Raw genomic sequence first — 24,201 nt, 5'->3', positions numbered from 1 at the left:
GCTATATTTTTCAAAAAAAAAACTTATTCTAAAATTAATTTTTTAATTGTAACAGTATGCATTTGCATTTGCATCTACGTTATAACTACTATAGATAATAAGGAGGAGAATATAATAGCTATTATAATATATTATTTAACATTATAAATGTCCTTTATAATGCAAATAACAATCATTACTTGCATGTACCATTTTCTAAATAAAATACTATTTCTCTCAAAATTCAAATTTTTGAATTGATTTTCCTACTATAAAGATTATATGATTTGAAAAAGTAATATTTTTTTCTCAAGTGAATGGTGATTGGAAAAATAATGCCATTATTTCTTTTATTATTAGCCACTATTTTCCATGACAACTTTGTTGCCCTGCTTGACTTCTATCCTTGGTGCAGGAGAGAGGGAAACACTAAACAGCTAGATTGGGTAGATATGATGGTGTGTCAAGTTTGAATTAAAAAAGATAAATGATGATGGGGTTCTGCTATCTTGACTTTGAAAAACTTTCGCTAATTGGATGTTACCTTCTTGCGAAAGGAGGTGATGACCAAAAAATTACACTACAAAAGATAAAAGCTAAAAAATAAAGTAAAAATAACAAAAATAATTGAAGAAATAAAACAAAATTTCCTGATCATTTACTACTAGGGCGCAACCTTCTCTTTCCAACATTAACACCATATCATCTTAGGTTAACACCACTCCGATCATTTTTTTCTTGATGGTTTCTATGGCCATATTTAATCTCTGAATTGTTTATCTTCACTTCTCGTGTGTTGGCCTCTCGCTAACCGCTTCAACGGCTTAGATTCTCAGATTGTACTAGATCGATGACTTTGCAGAGGGTCTCTTTTAATAGAATGGATTCCTCATTTAGACCTTGGTTCAAGTGTGGTTCTTAGCAAGGTATGATAGTGGTATAGTGTGTTTTTAAAGATGAAACAAGAGAGATACATTTGGTTTTATGATTGTCCAAATCTAGATGCTACAAATATATCACTCCACGTTCAAGAGCCTCCAACCTTCGCTTGCCTCGTGGACAAGTGCCACCATTTGATTTTAGCTTTGGAAAATTTCCCTCTATATAGTTTTTTCCTTCCTGTTTTCTCTATGGTCAGATATTAGCATATTACAGTAGTAAATATTCAATTGTAACTAGTAGAGCTGTAAAATAATTTACAAGCAATAAATTCTTGGTGAAGTCTACAATTTGGAAATTATCTAACCTTAACTACCTTCTGAAAATAAAAATGGGACATCAGTGATCAGCTTAAATAAATGGTAAGAGAACTACCTAGGTGGAACACTTTGGAAACTTCCCAATATTTGAATACAAAACCTACTTCAAATAGTGATGGGTGCAACATTTGGCTTTTACCTTGATTCAGTTGGAGAGAAGGGAGTAATTTTCTCGAGTCACTCAACTTGATTTTCTCAACAAAAAAAAAGGTAAAAAAATTGATGAAAGTAGAATTTCGATTTCCTTTTCTTTCATCGATAATAATGAATTGAGATACATAACCTCTATGTATAATAGTGAAGTTTGTTTGGATTCTATTCCTACTTAAAATAGGATTAGCTTTCCCAAAATAAACATGAATAATAAAAATAAATATGAAAAAAACTAAAATTCTATAGAAGGTAGATCTTGACTTTACATCAGTTTTATTTATGGTCATTCCATCTAATTCTTTCCAGATTGAGAGATACGTCCAATCAAAATCTTTCCTAAAAAATAATCAGTTTGAGTGGCCTATTTTGGAATCCAAACAATAAAATTTAAACATGATCACTAACTGCACCGCACTCTTTAAGAGGTAGCACCACATCATAGATCACAAAAAGTTTCTAGATTTAGAGAGAGATCATTTCAATTGGATATCGTATGGTCGGGTTATAGCCTTCATAAGTTCGATATATAATTCAGCTTTCTAGTATGGCGGATCTCATTTCTAAATCTCGTCCAACCATATCCCTAGTAGCAAAAATGGTCCATATCTTTTTCTTTTTTTTTTTTTTGGGATCGTACCTTGTTTACTAACATCAACATTATAAATGGATGTAACGAGAAAAACATCCTATGTAATAAGCCATGAGCTTCGACCTGTTCATCTCAGAGCTAATCTTGAAACAATCGACAAGCTTCTGGATGGACCCAAATAGATGCTAAAGGGGAAAAAAAGAAACTTTATGAAGCACTGATAGTTGCAGGCCTTCTCATGGTGTCAAGTGCATGGAAACGATCTGCAGTATTCCTTCGCCAAGCTATTACCCGGAAAACTAGGATAAGTGATACCAAAGCATCATGAAAGGAAATCACATGATCAAATAAAGCTTTTACAGCTGACACCACAAGCAGCAAAAGAGTGAGGACACATGGTCCTAGGTAACTTTATCCCTCTACTACTTCCCTTGATGAGAACTCTAGGGGAAAAGGTTCTTCTGGTGCACCTTCTAAGTTCTAAACTATCATCCTGCCATTGGAATAGCATCTTCTGGTGGACCTTACCAGTTTAAAACAAGAACTAAAAACACAAACCAATGCAAGTAGTGTAAGATGAATTAGGCAATACTGAAAGATTTGTTGGGTTTGAATTATGTGGAACCGATAAGCACATCTACAGCAAGGACACATTTGTGCTTCTACGTATCTCATGGTGTGTTTTCTGAATGATGCGCCATTGATGACAGATCAGGCCAACCTGCTAATTAAGGCACCTGGCCGAGCCACACAAGCCTGTACCCAAGTCATGACAACAAACAAATTGATGGCAGATTGTCTTAGTATAATTCCTGCCGACGCTACTAAAAAGCGTCGGCAATTTTTGCACGTTGCCTAAATTGCCGACGCTTCCTTCTAGCATCGACAAGTCAGAGTTGGAGAAAACTATTTTTCTTGTAGTGAGCTGATGCATGCAAGCATGTTGTGTTCAACAACCACCAGCAATAACTCACAGAAAGAATGGTGCAACACTTGAGAAAAGCGAGTTGGAGTTTGCTATTATGATTAAACATCACAGAGTTTTTTTTGGCAATGATCCATTGTCTGCTCATAGTTGTTTTCGAGGTAGCTCTAATGGATATAGTAAAAATGGTAAAACCATCCAAGAGCACCCGTTTAGTAAGCCGGAGTTCTTGAGTTCAAATCTCAAGGAAAGAATTATTTTTTGTTCTTTAAAAAAAATTTAATGATCAAAATTCCAAATCATGTTGTCAACTTTTTGCTCAGCATCCTTTCTTTTGTGTGACCCCGCACACGCACGGGATGGCAGGAAGGAACACTGCAACGCAGCTCCACAAGTATACCTCTCCTTTTTAATTATTTCATGAGCATTCCTAATTTTTATTTTTATTTTTTTCAATTTTTGGTTAAGCCTTTTGTCATGTACCTCTTCTGATAAGCATTCCTGAAGAGTTTGAGAAGTAGATTTATGGTGTGCAAATTTTCCTCTTCTTTTCTTTTTTGTTTTCTCTTTCTTTTTCAATGAAATAATCTGATTTACGGCCTATGCTTCTTGACCCTTTATTATGAATTGATGGTGATAAGAAGATTTCTTGTGTGTTTTAACATTTACATAGGTTTGCATGTAATTTTCTTTTTTATTCTAGATTTGTTGTTTTGAAATGGATTTTCTATTGGCTAGTTACTTCAGGAATCGCTCTAACTTGTCTATGACATGGATTTTCTTCTGGTTTTTGGCAATCATCACAATTTGGTTAGTTGTTTCTACTTATTCTAGATAAGTTTTTTTTTTGTTGTTGTTGTTGGATTGGGGAGGGGGGTTGTAATAGGCTTTTATTTTTCATAAGGCATATCATCCCAACCAATGTCTTCTCTTTTGCAATTTGATTGAGGTATTTACATTTTTTTTTGCCAGCCCTCTCTTTGTATTCAGGGATTTGTTTTTGGTGAATGATTGCTTGTTTGTTGGGGTTCTGATGCAGCAAAAACGATAATTAGGGTTTCAGAAATGTTCTTGGATTTATTTCTTTAGCTCCTACTTTATGTCTTTGTTGTTTTCATGTGGGGACCCTTCGCTTTTGGAACTGAAATGACCATTAACAACTCATATGTGAATATTATATGGACGAATATGTTGTTTTTTCTTAATTCTATTTCCATCAATAAAAATGTTATCCTTTATAAAAGAAGCTAGGACTTGTTTAGCTTGTTGGCACTTCTCTTCTCTTTGGAGAGAGGTTCCAAGTCTTAGCAGGAATTATGGCATTCTCAATGTAGTTCTCAAAGAAAGGGTTGTTCCATTTGATGATGATAAACAACCTAAACTAGCAACAATTTTCCATATAAAACATTTCTTCTCAGCAGATAGAAGAAGGCTTCGGATTGTAGAATTATATTTCTTTTGTTTTACCGTAATCACCTCCATCTCAAGTCTTTGGGTTTATATTATTTTTGCATAAGTTTCTCTTAAAACATATTAGCCTGTTGTCGGTCTTGTGAGTCGTACTAGCCACAACTTATAGAAATATAACACCCTTTAATTACCCAATAGATCAGTATAAAAAGATTTATTTTTGTTCTCTCAACTCTTGTCTTTGAGTTTTGGCTTTAAGTCTATGTTATTTTTTTTCATTATGAAACTAAACCTTCAAAAACTTTTAATACAGGCACCTCCCTTATGAAGAACCTTGCAGACAAATGCATTTCAACTTTGTGAGAACATTTTGTTATTTTTTTCATGGACGATCCATTCTTCACAATTAGGTCTTGGTAGGCTTTCAATACCTTAGAGACATAGTTATACTTATGTTCATAGTGGACCCTGAATTCATTATATACTTTAAAAGTCCTGTTTCCTTGTCTTCAATTTTCTCTTGTATCACACCACTTGTAATTATGGCACCTCTTGTTCTTGTTTATAAATTTAACCTTCAAAGCTAATGGTGTTCGCGCCTCGATAATCTTTTCCACTTCCCTTGCCTTTTCTTGCTACTCCATGTGAGGTTTCAATGGATAATTTGGCTAATTGGTTTCTATTTCTGACAAAAGTTGATGGGCCCCTATAATGGGTATCATCATCATCATCAAGGTGAAAAAAATTGAGAAACTGGCATCTCTGATCCAACTTCAATCCTCTTTATGTTCTTTGGCTTCTCTTGTCATGCCGAGGCTGCTTCGAGTCTTTTTAGGTGATGCTTTCTTTCCTCTATTGAATCATGGTACCTCCACCAATGTACCTCTGTAAGATTTCCAGCCTCAGATCCTCTTTTCCTTTCCTTCATGTGGAATCCTTCAGATTGTTACTGTATGATATCAAATCACTCTTTTGCAGTACTGAAATGTTTTAGAAATATTTTGTACCATGCCTGCAGCCTTTCATTTGTATCTATATTGATAGCTTTCATGGCAGCTTTTCTTCACATGAGTGGTGGTGGGCAGTATGCAGGATACTGCACCTGGTCTCTCTTTTCTTCTTTCTTTTATTCCCACCACCATGGCATTGCCTGCGTGATCTTTTGGAATGTGATATTAGCTTTTTAAAATAAGCTACCAACCGTTCTAGTGAAGCTCGAGGTTGATGGTGGTCTCTAAGAAACAAAGTACAGGAGGTTGTAAAGCAAAGAAGAAGATCAAAGGACACTGAAGATACCCAAGCACTATTGCAACCTATGCCTCGTTACAGTCGGTTTTCGTGGGTAATTCCGTTACAATTATATTAAATGGTATCAGGGATCAACTATTTTCTCCCTTGGTCGCGAAGTTGCAGTTAAGTGGAACTGAAGCTCTTAACAGGTTAGCTTGTCTCTCTATTCCCTCATAACATGGCCACCTGTTGCTAGTTTGGATTAGTCTGTGGGTGAGCTTTCAAGCAATATAATTGCCACCATCCCTTTCTATGAAGTACTTGCAGCTTTTTAACAAATTATGAAAATTTAGCCAAGGTAAAAAGAGAGCTTTTCTGAATGGAAATTATTTTGTGAACAAACAATATTGTTTTGTTTTCCAGTGGGCCTTTATGAAATTCTCGTTATGGTTTCTGATGCCATCAGACCATGAAGGTCAGGGTTTATACATCTGTGATGCTCTAGCTATTTTAGATATAATTCTATCAGACATTTATGAAGTTCGCTTCTCGGTGCAATTTTTTAACACATTCTGAAAGATGTTTGGTCTCGAAAATTTTATAGCTTACGTCATTGCAGTTTCTCTTCACATTGATCAATCATCATGTGTTGATTAACTAACAGAAATGTACATTAAAATTAAGATTGAATTTATATTATATGAGTTTAACAGAAAAGGTTGCTTTAAATATGCCAATATGCTGACTGATTCTTTTATTGTATCATTTTGAATGATAAAGTAGTCAACTATTCAATTGTCCATTTTGCAGTTCTCAAAATGAAATGAAGATGGTGATCTGTTTCTCATTGATTGTTACTGAAATAAATCATGGATTTTGATGCATGTTTTGGTTCCAAGGTTGTATTGTCTGTGTCTCTCTCTGTGTGTTTGCTTGCCCTTTGTCTCTCTTCCCCTTTCTTCTATCTAAATAGTTCATAGGAGTCAAGGGGCTGCATTTACTGGTTTCATTAAATTGTCCTCCATTTAAGATATATATGCAGTTCCCGTTTGCAACTGTGCAATCATATCTTATGGATGCAGCCCAAAAGGTTTGGAAAAATAATCCCCATCTGATATATGCCAAATAAATGTTAGTTCTAGCAATGGACTAGATAATATAGCAAATGCTTCTTGTAACCTTAGAGACCATTCTCAATAATCTCTTGGTTTAGCCAATTAAGCTCTGTATGCAACATATGGCTCTTCGGCTTTCAGCTTGTTGGTGATCAACAAGGAGGAGCAAATCAAACAATAAAACAATCATTGCCTGGAGTAACTTTGACTCATTCGTGAAATTTTGACCCAAGAGTTGATGTCTAGTTTATCTTTTGCTAACTAATTCAACTGTTAGTTTTTGTTTCATGTATTCCTGGAGAGGTTAAAGTTCTCTTAAGTCAATCTGATTTTGATTGCAGAATTTTTCCTATGTTGTGATACTTTAATTCATAAGCTGTTTGAGGGTCAAAAAGTTGATCTCTGCACCAGACTTTGTTATAATCATTATAATGCTTTGTTGTTTACATACCTAATCACGCCAATTCTCTAACCAAATTCATTACCAAACAGCAATATTTGCTGTGAAATAGAGGTCAAAGCCGAAGACCATGAATGACTTTGGAGAGAGAACAAAGTCATGGAGTGGAGACCCAACTCCATCAGAATCAACTAATCGGGATGCATCTTCGAAGGACATCGGCACATCCATGAATGCCATCTCCTTTGGCTTTGCTGCAACGGCGATCCTGGTTTCTATGTTCCTCATCATGGCAATATTTGAACATTTAATCAAACCAAGAGCCACCTTCCTTCGGCCTCGAAATGATGCCCGAGGATCCTTGGAGCCAGGCCAGCCAGAGTCTCAGAACCATTCACCTGGAAAGCCTCAGAATCCACCACTTGTAAGTTTCCTTGCAGCAGTCATACTTGATAATAGATTCACAGTTTGTTGGTTGCTGTAACATTTAACTGCCATCTACCATCCATCTCTACTTAATTTTTAAGCTGGAGGATGGATTCAGCTGCCTTACTTTCTTGTTCTTTCTATTTAATCTCTGATAAACATTGAGCAGTTACTGAATTTTAAGAGACAACAAATATCTAAGTTTCCAGGTGATTGCAGGCAGGAACTTCGTGCCGGTCCGGTTTCTCTGTGTTGATGCCTGGACAGCAATATCCTACGTTTCTTGCTCAACCTGCTCCTCTTCCTTGCCCAAGAGAAGGGATATATTGGCCACCCCACGATCATAGTCATGCCGTCATCTCTCCATAGTCCTGTAATTGTAGTGGCTCTATGCAAGTCTTGCACAACAGGGTAGAGGTAGAAAATGTTCATGTTCCATGGCAGCTATGCTATATATTAGAAAGGATGGAACCAAGAATGTGAGAAATAACAATCGTCCACTGTATTTACCTATAAATTTTCTATATGAAATTTCCGATACATCTGTTCATATATAGGTTCCATTTCTAAGCCTGTTTTAACTCAAGGAATAATAGTTATGAGCTCCTTCTCCTTCCGGTCCTGAGAGTTTATATGTTACTTGTTCATAGATTGATAAATCCATCATCAATAAATAAGATATTCTCAAGGTCAATTTTGATGGGTCGGTGCTGGATGAAGGCCCAAAGGGTGGAGCTGGTTTCGTCATTAGGGACCTGAACTCCAGGATCATGGCAGCGGGAGGCTGTCAGTTATTTGACTGCACGGTTCCTGGTGCGGAGTTGAGGGCTGCCTGGGTGGATCTTCGACATGTTCAACATGTACTCTCAGCTGATTCAGTCATTTTGGAGGGTGATTAAGCTACGATCATCAGCTATATCCAAAGAGGTCCAAGAGTCGCTGCTCCTAACCATCCCTTGCTTTGCAATATCTGGATGATGGTGGAAGATCGAGGAGTTGTCCAGGCGAAGCATGTGTTTAGAGAAGCCAACAGGGCAGCGGATTGGGTGACCTACGTAACTGACCATGCCGATAGCACCCTGTGGATGGAAAATAGAGAGCTACCTCGGAAGCTCCATGATATTTTATTTTCCGATTTTATTGGGTGTGTTCGTACATATGTTGTATAAATCACCTAGTCTAGCACAATAAATAAATAAATAAATAAATAAGATATCCATAGGCCTCTGATGTGTTATGAGTATCATCAGATCTCACCCCAGGCGGACGCGCGCGCGCATATATATATAATATTTAGGTGCTTCTCACAAGTCAGCTGCAACCATATTTTAAGGATGTGATTTACCCAAGCAGCTTTGCTGTGGAGCTGGTTGCAGGTTACAAGCAATGCATCTGATTAGCTTGCAACTCTTGATGTCATGGTCCTAGCACGAATTCTAGTCTTCATTTGTGGTGTTGTTGCCCATGTTTGTCTCTGTTTTCGACCTGGAATAATGCGAGCACTTTGGTACCACAGCAACAATTACAGTAATGCTGGTTTCTGAGATTTATGACCAAAGAGAAGCACAAATGGTTTCCCAATAGCTCGTACAAGCAACAACCCTGCTCTACCTCAAAGAACAAACAGCTTAAAACGGCTAAAACCATCTCTCTGATTGACTGACAAGTCTATGGAATTGTTTCTGCAATTTCTAAATGAAATAATTTTTAGCTCATCTCCTTGCAGTCCCCCACCAAAAGCATGGAGCATCTCATGCTTTAACCATCAGCATAGCTACCTAAGATCTTGGCTTGAAGTTCCAATGCCTTCTAAACAAATCTGAACCTCGATAATAGCTTTGCGCCTAAGAAAGGAATGAATTTTCCCACATGAAATCCCACCTGTTGTACTCAGGAGCAGCAACTTGACACTCTCTGTACAGATTATAAGAAGTCAGCACATACAACTGCACTTTCGCATGGTACTTTGTTACGAGTGTACCAAAATTTCGTTGTCAAACCGCGGCTGCCTGCAGTAAACAACATCAAAAGTTCAAATGATGTCACATTTTAAGAACAATACAATTACATTCTCTCCCCACAAGACATTTGGAGTTTGTAGGAGCTAAGGATAAGCAAGAACAGAACTCTTGCATATATGCGTACACCTCATGGACGAGATTGACTAGCAACCAAAACATGTAAATAAGCCACCTACTCATGATCTGCAGCAAGACAAAAATGGTCTGCAACAGCCATTATTATATCACGGTTTCCACTTCTTGTCAACAGTTTTTGATTCAACCACCAACGATATCTAACATCGTCGTTGGCATTAGTGAAATACTTCGCTAAAGTTTTTCTTTGTTCTCCACTGGAGGCAATTGCTCCCCTGAAGCAGCTGCATTGCTGCAGGGACTGATCACTTCAACTTGCTAATCAATGACTTTAATGAACATATCCACAACTAAAACACAGAACTAACAACTTTCTCGGAGGGATAAAACAGAATTAACCACCCCCAGTCTCACCTAAATGCTGATAGCCCAGTTTAACAAAAATACAGAGACAGAAAAATGAAAGACCCATTTGGAGAAGAAAGAAAACAATAAAAGATTACAGTTGACAAAAGGACAAAAACATGAAATAATGAGAAAACATTTCGAGACAATGTGTCTTATGAGGACTGATGCAAATTTCCTCTAGCAAAAGTTAAAATTCCACTTGTATGACAGAAGCTCGAGTTTTCAATCAAACATAGGGAATGGAAGAAACTCTCCCAATTATCATCACCGTTTTAATTAGAAGTTTCCTTTTCCTACCATAGGGGAGAATCAGACTATTTTACTACTTCAGTTTGGTTGAGCCGTCCACATTCATTTCTTGAAGGTTCAGCAAGAGATCACTGGAATTCAAGAACACTCGGTTGGATGAATTTGCAATTGTCTGAGCTATTTCCCTTGCAGCTTCAATCTGCCTTAAGGCAAGAAATGCAGGGTTACTTGCAATAGCTTGACCTATAAGCTGGGCACTCTTGGCCTCACCCTGTCAGTAAAAAAGATGAGAATGATTATGATTCTGAGGAACAACCTGCATATATAACTGTTTTATTAAGAATATACTGAAGGATGGCTCTTTGATTGATGGGCCTTCTATTCTATAGGTGTTGCAATGATGAAACAACTTTCTTTAGGGCTGCTGCTATCACATATGCAACATATTTTGCATTGCAAGTGATTGGAAGGGCCATAACTATCAAAGAAAATTACAGCTTACATTATATTTTACGTTATTTAACTGATGAAACAAAAGCTCATTTTCAATGGCCAGAAAAGATTGGCCAAAATTGCCTAAAATGACAGTTTAGGCCGATAATGACATACAATAAATAGGGTCTTTTGACTAAAATTGCAAGTGACCTATTGATGGGTTGTGGGGCATTGCGGAGGGTGTAGGCTAAGTTTCGTCTTCTATGGATAACCATCTTAATGCAATCATGTGCATGCAAGACAAACATCCCAACATGACCAAGGTTCTTACAAGAACTGCAAGGAACCACTTGATTAAGGAAGCTTACTCACCTGGGCTCTGATAACAGCACTTCTCTTGTCTTGCTCTGCTTTTTCAACAATGAACTTAGCACGCTCAGCTTCTTGTGCAGCCACCTGTTTAGCTTCAATCGCAGTAGTAAATTCTTTCCCAAAGCTCAGGGTCGTAATGGACACGTCATCCAGTGCAATATTGAAGTTTCTAGCCCTCTCCGTCAGTATCTTCCGTATCTCCCTACTTACAGCCTACAACAGTGATCACATTCATCAGTTTCCATCCATGATTTTCCTACTTATTTTCTAAAGTACAATACAAGACATATTAGAATATGGGAGAGTAATATCGAAGCGATTTTTGCTAGAGAACACCTCTCTTTGTGTGATCAGCTGGCTAGCATTGTACTGTGCTACCACAGCCTTCAAGGTTTCATGAATAATTGAAGGCAGAACCCTCTCATTATAGTTCTCCCCTAGAGTTCGATAGATCGTAGGTAGCTGGTCTGGTAGGGGTCTTGTAAGAACCCGAAGCCCGATTTTCACCTAAGAAATTATAAAAGCTTCAAAGTTCCAAATTATCATGGCAGATATATTGATGAAGATAAGGAGAAGCAAATTGACTATGGCAAAGACTAGCTGTGAAATATCAACATATGCAGACACGAGAGAAAATGACAGCGCACAACTTAAAAATGATTACTAAAACCACAATAAACAAATCAAGTCAGACTCGGGCAAGCTCAACTATTGTTAGGTCAAATCATTAGATACTGCCATCATTGATTATAACAACATGGAACAACACCAACAGGATTGCTGATCTAATAAAAAATAGTAAAGTCTAGAGGCAAAAATAGGTCTTAATCTTATCAAATCAGAAAGAACAAAGTAACAAAAAAAAAAACACGGCCCTTGGACATGTAATACACTAATGATTAAAATAAAAAAAATGTGGACAACCACCTAGCAAAGAGAAGTAATTTAGACTACTTCCTTTTCATTTCTAACACTAAGTTTTCCTCTGTGAAAAGTATAAATAGTAGTTTCTACTAGGATATGCAAGGAATGGCAGTTTTCTTTTTTTAGCCACTCAAAGAATATTTGATGTGATTTATTATCACAAATCTGTGGTTAAATCTCATCTCATCAGTGTGTCAAGACATATCTATTAAATGTGGGTTAAAGGCAGGCTCCTTAATCAATTGTTGGAAACAAAACCTACATGTTTTGTTTTCAAGAATCTACTAAGCTGACATAACAAGCAATAGCAGGCTGAGTTATGGACCATATATACTGTACTGGATGGTTTATAAATCATTAAATCATGCATGTGCATGCAATAGACTCATAAAGCTTATGAGAGGGACTTGTTAATTGTAGCCATATATATCATGTTGTTTTTTTCCTACTAGCTTCATGACATTGTTGTAACCTCCAATTGCTTCACATTACATTGTATTTGAGGATATGCATTTAGTGGGCCACACCAGGGCATAAGTGGTCTTTGTCTCAGCATGTGTCACTAACTCCGTTGCACAATCTCAGCCTGGCCCATGCATGGGCTAACATTTTCAACCCAAGCTTGGACCCAAGTGCTTGCATCTCAATGTGTTAGATTATTGTTTCTTAGTCTCAATTATCAGCTCACCAGAAATTTGGGATTCATTTTCCACCTTAGAATCAAATGGGGAAGCTGGAAAACAAATTGATGTTGGCCAAGCTTTAGCGCCTACATTATGTGTAGTAGAAGAGATAGCTGATGAATTAGACCTATGAGTTTATTAAAAAAACAAATATTATTTGATAAGAGACATGCATGCATGCTAAAATCAATACAAAGTTGTAGTAATTATTTATTGATGCCCATGAAAGATAATATAACAAGAAAAAAGGGTGAAAAAATAGTGCAAGAAATAATGAGAACCTCTTGTCAACCATTCCTATGATGGCTATTGGTGATTATTTGGTTAACAGGTTTGATTTTGGAGTCAAGATCAAGCCAGAACTTTATGAAGAATCAAATGAATCCATGTGGACATTTGCCTTAAAGGGGATAGTAGACTCAAGCCACCGTAGGTAATCCTCGTAATTCAGCCATTTAGATGTATTGGAAAGATCACCTTTAAAATTTACAGTGAGACGGTTTCAGTTGACACCATTTCCTGCACATTTTGAAGCTTGTGAAGGATGAATGAGACTCTCCGCAGCACAGTTTCCATGCAAACAAAATTTACAGTGAGCACTTTCAATTCACACCATTTCTTACACATTTTGAAGTTTGTAAAGGATGAGTAAGAATCTCCACAACACAGTTTCCATGCAAACAATGTACCCCCGACCTGTCAAAAGAGCACTAGTCAATACAAAGTATTATTGCAGGCAACAATGCTCGAAAAACCCATAAACAAAATCCCTATGTCCAGCTTATTTCTTCCCCCTCTAACCATCAACAGAATCACACCTATCCATCAAAGCATCTCAAGTTCTTCAACTTTCACCTTGTATGCTGACATGGCATCACATTACTGAAGCATTTAGGTCAAGAAAAAGGAGCCTAGTCTCACTTGATGCTATCTCTTTCTCTGATTTGAGTTTAGATCAGAAAAAAGGAAAATGGCCTTTTGAGGAAATATCTTTCTTACTTAATTTGTAGTAAAGTTTAGAAATATTCTATGTGGAGTCACCAAATATGTGTCTAATTTCACAGTAACCTTCCACAATTTTTAAAATTTTATTAAAATAAGTGCACGAAGAGTAGCCCCCATGGAGAAATCAAAGCCATCCGAACTGCCTTCCACATGCATGACACATGCCCAATACTATCATGGTAATCCCAGCCTCTCACATGCATGGGGCATGCCAACATCTAGTCTCTCTTTAACCAAATAGACAACCACATATAAGAACGTAATAAATGGTTGCTTCCATAATTTCTGAATATAAACAATAGATCATCATGTGATCATGGCTGCTTTTGAAGTTTCTGGATAAGCATATGCTTACACTGTAGAACGACTAAATAACATAATGGTATCACAAGAAGCAAAATTATAATATCCAATGACCATAAAATAGCCAAAACAATAACCGTCATGCATTGACAAAACTATTTTATTAAAATAAGGGCATGAAGAGTAGCCCCCATGGAGAAATCAAAGCCATCCGAACTGCCTTCCACATGCATGACACATGCCCAATACTATCATGGTAATCCATGCCTCTCACATACATGGGGCATGCCAATATCTAGTCTCTCGTTAACCAAATAGACAACAACATATAACAACGTAATAAATGGTTGCTTCCATAATTTCTGAATATAAACAATAGATCGTCATGTGATCATGGCTGCTTTTGAAGTTTCTGGATAGGCATATGCTTACACTGTAGAATGACTAAATAACATAATGGTATCACAAAAAGCAAAATTATAATATCCAACGACCATAAAATAGCCAAAACAATAACTGCCACGCATTGACAAAACTATTTTGAGGCCAAATGACCTAATTGATGATTCCTGAGCCTAGGATTGTCAAGTTGTTCCTGTAACCCATTCCATGAATAGAAATAGAAACTAACAGCTGATGTTTGTCTAATTACATGTTGTCCGCATAAGGATAAATTTAATATGTATATTTTACATATTCTTGCCATAAAAGTATATTAATAAGTAAAAACACAAACCATTTGAAGATCACGACTCCCAGAAGTACTCTCCACAAGATGGGGGCGAGCACGAACATCATATATGATAGGTCTTTCAAACCAAGGGATCATCAAATGCGTTCCCTCAGGATAAACCTGCAAACAAGTTACATGTAGATAGGTTATGAAGGAAATAGCTTTCCATACTGATAAGTAAAATAAATATACATAAAAATGGTTCAGAATAAATACAGAAGGAAAGTGCACTCCAAATTCCTTTCTTATTGATAAATCTGAAAACCATTCAACTTATATATATGGCAAACAGTTGTCCAAAAGATATATATAACCTAAAAAGGAAGACCTACCATCTCCCTAAAATTTATGCAATAATCCCCAACCTCAACTGTCAGTTTGCTTCTCCCCCTTCATACCATAATCCCAAATCCTGCATTAAGGATTTTAATGTCACATGCTAACCCAAATGGCAGTAGTTTATTTTTAAACTTCAGTCCACTTTTTCAATTATTCAAAAACAGCCGAGTTTAATTATTTCTCCTCACTACCTCCTCTTACTCAAATCCCCATGTGCAGAAAACATTTAGGGTAGTACTGCATGTAAACGTCAGAAGAAGATTGAGGAATTGAAGAATGGATCGGTGGTCTTAAGAACTAAACAGGATAAAATTTTAAGAAAGGAAAAGAGACAGGTTTATTTTGCTCTATTTTCTGGGAACCATGATGCCGAAAGGCCCCAAAATACTCATCAAACTAACAGAAAGAAATGATCGCCTTAGACAACGCCTGCGGAAGCCATTAGGACTGTAACTAGTATCTATTTGCATGATGAATGCAACTCTATTGATACTGTTTCTCTATCGGTCCTCATCCCAAGTGCTATCCAGAACTCTCTTTTTCAGTTTTTCTAGGGTGCTAATACTCTGCCACTTAGCCAAAATATGACATGGAATGACAATCAGCTCTTCAAACAAATTTAGCTGGACTTGCATCATTGTCAAATGCAGACACTTGACACAAGATATGAAGTGTCTTGTTAAAATATAAGCTATTACACATTATTTCTGTTGGCACTCATTCATAGCACCATACGTAAAAAAACAATGATCCCTGGCACTTGACACTTTTAACAAAATAACCAAACCTTTCATAATAAAATATACCATAGACTGCTTGCCTTCACATGATGTGAGATAGATAATTTTAGGTGTGCCCTTCAAGCTCAAACTAGAAAACAAGAAAATAAAAAGAGTGGGACTATGGATAGTTTACAAGAAAATTTTCTCCAACCAAGAACAGCTTCAGCAGCCTCTGTCATTACCCTTGTTGAAGGAGGCATTATCCAACCACCATAAGAGATGTTTCCATGTCCACATTCAAAAAATTCTGAAAATAAAAGTTAGAATACCAAAATGACAGCTTCTAACTGAAACAGCTAGGCCAGACTTCCTTCCTAAAGGTCATTCCATAGAACTTTAATGCGGGAATATTGATAGCCAAACATCATTCACAAACAAATACAAGTAAAGCTTTCTTTACTTCTAGAAACATTTTTAACAAAAAAAGAGGTGCTTGAAAATAACTTGGCCAATTTACAAAGCAAAGACTGAGTACCAAACATCATGAGAAATGTCACATTTCACACAGATCCATGCATCAGTATAACTTGAAGAAGGGAGGTCAGATAATAGTACCAACTCTCCAATCCACTCATAGTTCACCACCCTTGTTTTAGTACCCTGTTCACAAATTTCTTTGAGATACAAATCCACACACTTTAGGATATGGAGATATAAATTGTGCTTGCTCCCATTTCAGACCAATAACTGACATTCCGTCTGCATAAACCTAGAGTCAGCGACCATGATGCTATATACCTCATTTTGCCTCAAAGGAGTTCATAATTCATATTGGTAAAATATACACTATTCAGGAAAGAATGGGGGGGAACTACTTCACCTCCTATAAAAAAGATGTCCATCCAACATCTCAACATTGTAAATCTTTTTTCCTTTAATAATATTTGTTTAATTTCCCACTTTTAAACATTACCATAAGTATCATCTTCATAGGTCTAATCACATTTTTCAACTAAATGACCATAAAATTGTTAAATTTCAAGCAAAACTTTACCCCATATAAATGTAACTGTAGATTCTTATAATACATCAGATTCTTGGAATCTAGAAGATTCGGAATATGCCAATTCATCACTTACATATTCATTATGGATCAGTTTGATTCTTGATGCTTTTATTCTTTTAGAAACATAATAAAAATCCACATCATTAATTTTAAATATATATTCATCAGAGACATCTACACTAATATCATCCAAACTTTTCACAAATTTATGGGTTCCCCCAATGTTAAAGAAAACAAGATTGGCTCTTGATTTAGCACTTCCAAGAAGGTCCATATGGTTAGACATATAAAAACTAGGCAACAGCCGCTTCTTCACAACAATCCAATTTCATAAGCAAGGGCCAATTAGACCATGTAACTCTGAGTGGTCTATTGATATTTGTAATTAATGCAAACATAACTTGCATCATATTTTGTAGCTCCCCGGAATTAGTGTAGGTTAAAATACCCATTTGATTCCTAAACAGTCAAAGGACATACAAATGGCAATTTAGAATAGGGAACCCAATCTATTGCCCGCGCTCTGCATAGTATAACATGGTGATGGTTCCCTAGGCCTTGAAACAAAGAGGTCTTCGAGTTAATAAACTACCAAATTTAGTAATTGATGGAGCAAAAGTACATTCAGTACATACTTTCACTGGAACCCTAAAACTCGCAACATGAATCCAAAATATTTTCTGGGTAAAAAGCCAGGCATGAAATGTAACTCACTTCAAAAAGAAAATCCAACAACAACAGCTCCATTGCGCCGTCAGTTTATGCAATGCACATTTAATGAAACAAACATACAAAAAGAAACGGGAAATAAAAGCATTTTAAAGAACGAAAAACATAAAAGAGGAAACAATAGATATAACCTGCGCGAACTTCTTCGAGAATTGAAAAGTCATAAACTATAAAAAGAATCCAAACATATGTGGAAAAACTAGCAACCATGAAAGCTTAGTAAGTTAGACTGAAAAAGAGAGAGATCATTTCCTTTTTAGTCAAATTTCCAAACCTTTTCCTTGATGCCTTGGATGCGGTTGAAGACGATAGCCCGGTGGCCACCATCGACATTGTAGAGACTATTGAGAGCGCCGTAGACGGCGGCGCCGCCGAGGAGCGCCACCTTCACCAGCGTCCCCGCCCCCGAGCCGGGACTCGGCACCTTGACGTTCTTGAAGTTCATCTCCACCTCTCTCTCTGTCCCCCCCTCCTCTTCTCCTCCAAAGAAACCCTAAAACCCTAGCGAGAAGCGCAAAACAACACCACAGACCAAAATGGAGGTTGAAATCTTTCGTGAGAGGAGAAAGATGGGGGAGAAGAGGGATTCTTACCGGGCGGTGAGGCGATCGCGCGGCGGAGGGCTTTGGGCCTCCCTGGAGTCGTCTTCTAACCTAGGGTTTTATGAGGGTTTAAAGGAAGCCGGCAGCTCGCTCGCTCGCTCTGTGACATTTTTGTTATTGCTTATTTTTTATTAAATGGCGATGTCTTGGGGAGGAAGGAGAGATGGGATGTGATGACTCGTGGCCGTCTGATTCAACGATAGTTGAAAGCATGTTTGATTGGACGGTCATGATGCGCTAGTACATGAAATATTTAAGAGCTAGTCACAGATAAAAAAGACCTCACCTCCAAGATGTGGTGTTACCATACTGTGAGAGGACTCAATAATTGGGTGGCAGATCGCCCATGGCCATGGTATCGTCGGAGCCCCTCACCAATCGATGGAGGCGTTATTGGATAATCTAAAGGATGGTCAGAGCAATGATCAGGTGATTACTCCTTGCTACATCATCTATCATATCTCGTCCTCAAGGAATGCACAAATCTTTGTGCCCCTCAGTACACTCGACCGTGAGAAGACCCAGAGCAATCACAATACAAAACACGATTTAATACATGCAGTACACGATCGAAAATACCTCATAATACAAACCTGGAGAATTTTTGTGCTCTTTGATAACTTTTATGAGAGTGCATGGGAGTAGAGGAAAACTGGATTTGCTATAATGCGCCTTCTATAGTAACCAGAAATCCTCATCTTTTGGCTTTCTCAAGATCAACTTTGATAATAGTATGCAGAATTTGCAATTCGAAACCAAGGATCGATATAGATGCAGAAAAATACCACCTATATGTATCACAGTAGCCCTTGTAGAGTTGAGAGGAGCGTGGGAGAACTTGGTCTTTACAGTTATTATTCTCAAGAACCTAACGTAATCCTAAAAAGTGACTCCAAGATGGTAGTCAGTCAGTTGGCTCTTAGAGCAGCAGACATGCAAAAGATGTTTATATCATTCTAGGGAATATGAGAAGGATGATAATCACCCTACAATTCTTCGTGGCCATTCATATTTACAGGAAAGTGAATAGTATAGCAAACTTGGTAGCTTCCTATATTGCCAGACATTGAGACTCAGTTTTTTGGAATGTAACTGTGAGGATCTGTGTGGGCGTGTATTTAGTCTTACATCGGTTATTCGCTAGGTAAATCTTAGGTACTTATATAGAATCAAGGAACTCAAATAATATCTTTTGGCTAGCCTTTTTGAGTGAAGTTCTGAATTGTTACAGTGACTTAGAGCGTGCTTGCGTAGAGGGAGACTTGTTGTATGCAAATGCTGGGGGGCTATATTCATTCCAAAGTGGTGTAATCGAACCATCCCCCCCCCCCCCCCCCCCCCCCCCAGAAAAAAGGAAGAAGAATAAAAGTTATAGATCACCATTCAACTTACTGGAAGATGTGGAGGTCGGTGATTGGCAAAGTGTAGAAGGGACCCGATGACGATGAGCATGCAGATAGGGGTTGTATCTTTTGCACAAAAGAAGGTTTCACTTTCCTTTGCATGAATCCACTATTGGATCATGCAGTGGTCCCTTCAAGATCCATGCAAATGGATGAATAAAGAATGAGAGTGCTTTGAGGTCTATGCAAGGTACGATCCAATAGTTGATGTTGCGAAAGAAGACCAATCATTCTTTTGTGTGAAAAATACAATCCGAACCCTAGCACGATCAATCCCATTATGTTTGGCACCAATCCCTCGCTGCCATGTTCCTAGGTGATCTGGGCTATGATCACTAGTGGTGATCGGTAGCAATTTCTACCATGTATGGCTAAGAATACAGTGTATATAACACAAACTAACTAACTTTACTAATCATATGAGCACTTATTGTTCTTTATAAATCTTATAGTCTAACATGCAAACTTTGTCATTATCCTAAAACAAATAGGACCATAACAGTCTTGGGCAATATAAATAAAGATTTAGCGCAATGGCATCTGCGACACTAGATACATGTCATGTGGACCATGAAGTCAGCCCTAGCATGCATTTCAATTTTCAAGCAACTTTTTCCCATTTACTTACTGAATGATCAGGTCATTTGGGATCAATCCTACCTTATATATATGTGTGTGTGTGTATAATACATATACTTCAGATAGAGTCACACCATCCAAAAGTTTACTATTAAAAAGAAGCCTCATTATTTCTCAATAAAATCTCACAAAACTTACCATAGCTATAAATCAAGTTTCATCCTAAGTAACAAGGTTTTGCGGAGTCATTGCTTCTCACTACCCCTTATTGATATATAATTTACACTTGTGAAGTATATAGAGATAATAAAATGACAACTATTGCTTTATAGTTTATTCAATCTCATTAAGACATTGTGCCGATTCACGCCGTATCTCCATGAGACAATTATAGATACTCCATTCCCTATACCGCTTCGAGTATTTGTTCCTAAGATTTTTGGTTCTTTAGTGCATACAAAAAATACTTACACTCCTTCCTCTCTTCCTTCCTTCTTCCCTCTCTCCTAGCTTTTGGCGCCCGAATAGATTAGACCTCTAGAGTCATCCTCTCCAACGGTCGGCCAGCACTATTTAGCAGCCGGATCCAATCTCCCTTCCCCCCTCCATCTCCCCTTTCCTCTCTTTCTCCTTCTCTTAAACTTCATCAATCTATATAGAATGGGCAAATTCATTAGATTTAACTCCAAAAACATTTGGTCCAACAGTATCAAATCCAACAGCATCGGCTCCACTTCCTAATTCCTCAGCTTCACTAGTGTGCTTTTGCCTTATAGCTTTCTACTTATTCTTAGCTTCCAAATATTCTTCATCATCTATCACAAGCTCATCATCACTCAAATTGTCCTCGGTTTTACTTGGCTCAATTGGCATATAATCAGGATCATCATGTTCATCATTGTTAGACATAGACTAAATATTATATAAAAGACCATCAATAGCATGCCTATCACTAACCACAAGTGTTGCAACCTAACTATTTGCATTATTTTCATCCAAAGTTTCACAAACCACAGCCTCAGCATCAGCCATCACCTCTAACTTCTCTAACGCCCTCACCTATATTCATGTTTGGAACTCTGTACCATATTTTTGACACCTCATAATATCCTAACTTCTTGACCATGTCTACCAACTCGAAGTATGAAATATAATCTAGATCACAATTGTCCCAACTTCCTAGGTATATCAATTCCAGATGCTTTTGTAAAGCACCCCTATGATGCATCTGCTTGTTTAACCTATCTCTCATTCTATACGCATGATAAAACCATATTGTTAGCAAACAATACAATATAAAATTCATTAACATTATCATCATGTCACTTTGCATTATTTTAATTATTTTAATTATAATTATTCAACTTTTCTAAATAGCATGACTAACCCATGTTATGCAATGCATGTAACAATGCAAATTTTTAACTCAAGCTCAATAAACAACACTTCGTTAATTAAACAACCTAATAAGCTCTACTTGGTTGTCACCCTAATGCAACACAAAACTATAATTATTTAAACAAACAAATAATCGATGAAATATAATAAAAATCTCACATCCCCGTGCTTTTCTTCAAATTGTTCGATAAGAGACTACTGAGAGAGAAGGGAATCACTGCTTTATTGCTGAGGTGGCAGTTTCCGCGGCCATATCAAAGCTCTCAAAGTACTCCAACTTGCAATTTCCCAATTACAAACTCTAAACTCGTCCCTAACCTTTAAGAAGGAGAAAAGAAAGGCATCCATTGCAATTTCTCAAATACAAGCCCTAATCTTACCCTCACCCCTAGTCTTCTTGATCCCTAATTTCCTAAATCTTTCTCTCTGCAATAGTTTCAGTCTCCCTCTTTCCTACCCTATGATTATGAACCAAAGAATTTGATATTTTCAACATATATTTGAATACATTTCCACGTCATTTCTATGGGGAAACATTAATGGAAAAATTGGACATTTTATAAAGTATTTATATTCAATTGTAAAAATTAGAATGATATGCTAAAATTTTAAATAAAAACATCTAAGTGCAGTTGTTTTTTTGAATAATTAAGCTAAAATTTAAACATGTATCTGACCATTTAATTAAACAGATAATCCACCTGATTTGCAATATTTTGAATTAAGTCAAGCGGGTTAAACACGCCCATGGATCAGGTGGCCCAAGAGATGATGTGGGATCTTCGACGGGCCCCGAAGCGACATTGCCTGATGGCTGTTAAACTGGATATGGAACGTGCTTGCGATAGAATCAGGTGGAGCTTTCTTAGGTTAGCCTTGGAGAGTTTGGGGTTCCATGAGACATGGATTAGGTGGGTTATGGGGTGTGTTCGGGGACCGAGGTTTTCTATCTTAGTCAACGGTTCCCCATCTCCTTTCTTCAGATCTACTATGGGGCTTCGGCAGGGATGCCCGTTATCTCCATACTTGTTTATTATTTGCTCTGATGTCTTATCTCGCTCGCTGCGGAATGTATGTGCTGCCGGTGAGCTAGGGGCCTACGTCCCAGCTCCTGGGGCCCAGCCGATATCACATTTACTCTTTGCTGATGACTGCCTCCTCATGACTCGGGCCCGCGTTGTGGATGCTCAGACCATCAGGAGGGTTTTGGCTGCTTATTGCTTTGTATCTGGTCAGAGAGTGAATGTCCAGAAATCCTCCATTTCCTTTAGCCCTGGTACGACACTCGCGGTTCGACGGAGGATCCGGAGGATTCTGGAGATGCCCGAGCAGGATGGAACCTGGACCTATCTGGGTGTTCCGATCTCGGGCAGGAGATTGCGTGTGTCCGAGTGTACTGGACTGGTGCAGTGGGTTCAGGGTAGACTAGAGGGGTGGCGGGCAGCATCCCTGTCGATGATGGGCAGAGTCACGCTGATTCGATCAGTTTTGAGCTCTATGCCCGTCTATCTTATGGCAAATACGGTGGTGCCAAAGTCTGTTCTACTGAAGATTGAGCAACTTTTTCGGGGTTTCCTATGGGGCTCACATGGAGGAGGACGGGGGGTGCATCTGGTGGCGTGGGAAAGCATATGCCTTCCTCTCAGCGAGGGTGGTCTAGGGGTGGCATCTCTCCTCGAGAGACGAGAGCTGCTCCTTGCCCGGCATGCCGCCCGAGTCATTCTGGAGCCACGGGGGTTCTGGAGTCGGATCATCACTAGCCGCTATGGACGGGCAGGCCCAGAGGGCTGGGCCCGAGGAGGGCGGAGTTGCTCCTTTCTATGGCGCGAGATAGCGCGGTATTTGCCGCTAGTGTCTAGTCACACCCGATGGTTGATCGGCGACGGGTGTAGTATCGATGTTGCCAGGGACCCATGGATCGACGGCCTTCCTTTGCGGCTTTGGCCGACTACGGTTAGTGTTGAGGCTGGGGAGGGTCTTCGAGTCTGTGATCTCATGACTCCCGGGGTGGCTAGCTGGGATGAGACTCGGTTGGCCAGGTTCTTCGGGCAGTATTTGGCGGAGCGGGTTCGCTCACTCCCTCTACCACAGAGTGGCGGACCTGATGTTCGTGTGTGGAGCTCCTCGACCAGGTCCCGGGTTAGGATGGGCGACCTTTCCCGTCTCCTTAGGCGAGGTAGTGAGCCTGGTCCGGATTGTGCCTGGATTTGGCGATTGGGGCTCCATCCGAGGGTAGCGTTGTTCCTCTGGAAGGTGGCCTGGGACCGTCTTCCTACGAGTGCTGTTCTCGGCGGTCGGGGTGTGAGGATCCCACTGGTGTGTGGGGCTTGTGGTGCGACCGAGACGGTGGACCACGCCCTATTTCGGTGCACATGGGCTAGGGCTACTTGGCGTCTGGCAGGGGTCCCACATGGGGTATGGCGATGCAGGGATATGTTCCTACAGGCCATGCGTCAGGGATCGGGGTCCCCAGTGCTTCGTCAGGCGGCTATTCGAGCGAGCTGTCTTGCCTACCAGATTTGGCTGGCCAGGAACGCTCGCCTGTTTGGTGAACGACGCATGTCACTGCGATTCGTGGTCGAGAGTGCTTGCGCTCGGGCGGCTGAGCTGTGTCATACTAGTCCTGTTGGAGGGACCTTGACAGCTCGGGACATCTGGGGTTCCCACCC

At 38.7% G+C, this 24,201-nt stretch overlaps 2 protein-coding genes across 2 annotated transcripts; one reads left to right on the top strand and one right to left on the bottom strand.

Annotated features, from left to right (window-relative positions):
• Window positions 1–5,613: 5,613 nt before the first annotated feature.
• On the top strand, window positions 5,614–7,873 carry LOC103716636 (uncharacterized). Its single transcript, XM_026808285.4, has 3 exons — window positions 5,614–5,754; window positions 7,153–7,484; window positions 7,706–7,873. Exons 2-3 carry the CDS (start codon window positions 7,191–7,193, stop codon window positions 7,853–7,855), a joined length of 444 nt encoding a protein of 147 aa, XP_026664086.2. The 5' UTR covers window positions 5,614–5,754; window positions 7,153–7,190; the 3' UTR covers window positions 7,856–7,873.
• A 2,075-nt stretch (window positions 7,874–9,948) lies between these two features.
• Window positions 9,949–18,292, bottom strand: LOC103716616 (prohibitin-1, mitochondrial). Its single transcript, XM_008804683.5, has 6 exons — window positions 18,144–18,292; window positions 17,825–18,051; window positions 14,698–14,814; window positions 11,383–11,553; window positions 11,047–11,259; window positions 9,949–10,510 (listed from the first exon to the last, which is right to left on the bottom strand). The coding sequence occupies exons 2-6, from the start codon at window positions 17,993–17,995 to the stop codon at window positions 10,313–10,315; spliced, it is 870 nt and encodes a 289-aa protein (XP_008802905.2). The 5' UTR covers window positions 17,996–18,051; window positions 18,144–18,292; the 3' UTR covers window positions 9,949–10,312.
• Window positions 18,293–24,201: the final 5,909 nt, after the last annotated feature.

Source organism: Phoenix dactylifera, chromosome 2 (genome assembly GCF_051530095.1).
Source record: "Phoenix dactylifera cultivar Ajwa chromosome 2, Ajwa_hap1_PhDact_Kaust_v1.1, whole genome shotgun sequence".
Taxonomy (NCBI): Eukaryota; Viridiplantae; Streptophyta; class Magnoliopsida; order Arecales; family Arecaceae; genus Phoenix; species Phoenix dactylifera.
This window is presented reverse-complemented; position numbering and strand designations above follow the sequence as displayed.

What these genes read in the sequence shown, in the direction of transcription:
- LOC103716636 (XM_026808285.4), top strand. Translation starts at nt 7,191, where the DNA reads ATGAATGACTTTGGAGAGAGAACAAAGTCATGGAGTGGAGACCCAACT. An exon ending in AGCCTCAGAATCCACCACTT is followed by an intron (nt 7,485 to 7,705) that starts GTAAGTTTCCTT and finishes AGGTGATTGCAG; the next exon opens with GCAGGAACTTCGTGCCGGTC.
- LOC103716616 (XM_008804683.5), bottom strand. Translation starts at nt 17,995, where the DNA reads ATGAACTTCAAGAACGTCAAGGTGCCGAGTCCCGGCTCGGGGGCGGGG. An exon ending in GGAGTCGTGATCTTCAAATG is followed by an intron (nt 11,554 to 14,697) that starts GTTTGTGTTTTT and finishes ATAATTTCTTAG; the next exon opens with GTGAAAATCGGGCTTCGGGT. An exon ending in GTGCTGTTATCAGAGCCCAG is followed by an intron (nt 10,511 to 11,046) that starts GTGAGTAAGCTT and finishes TTTTACTGACAG; the next exon opens with GGTGAGGCCAAGAGTGCCCA.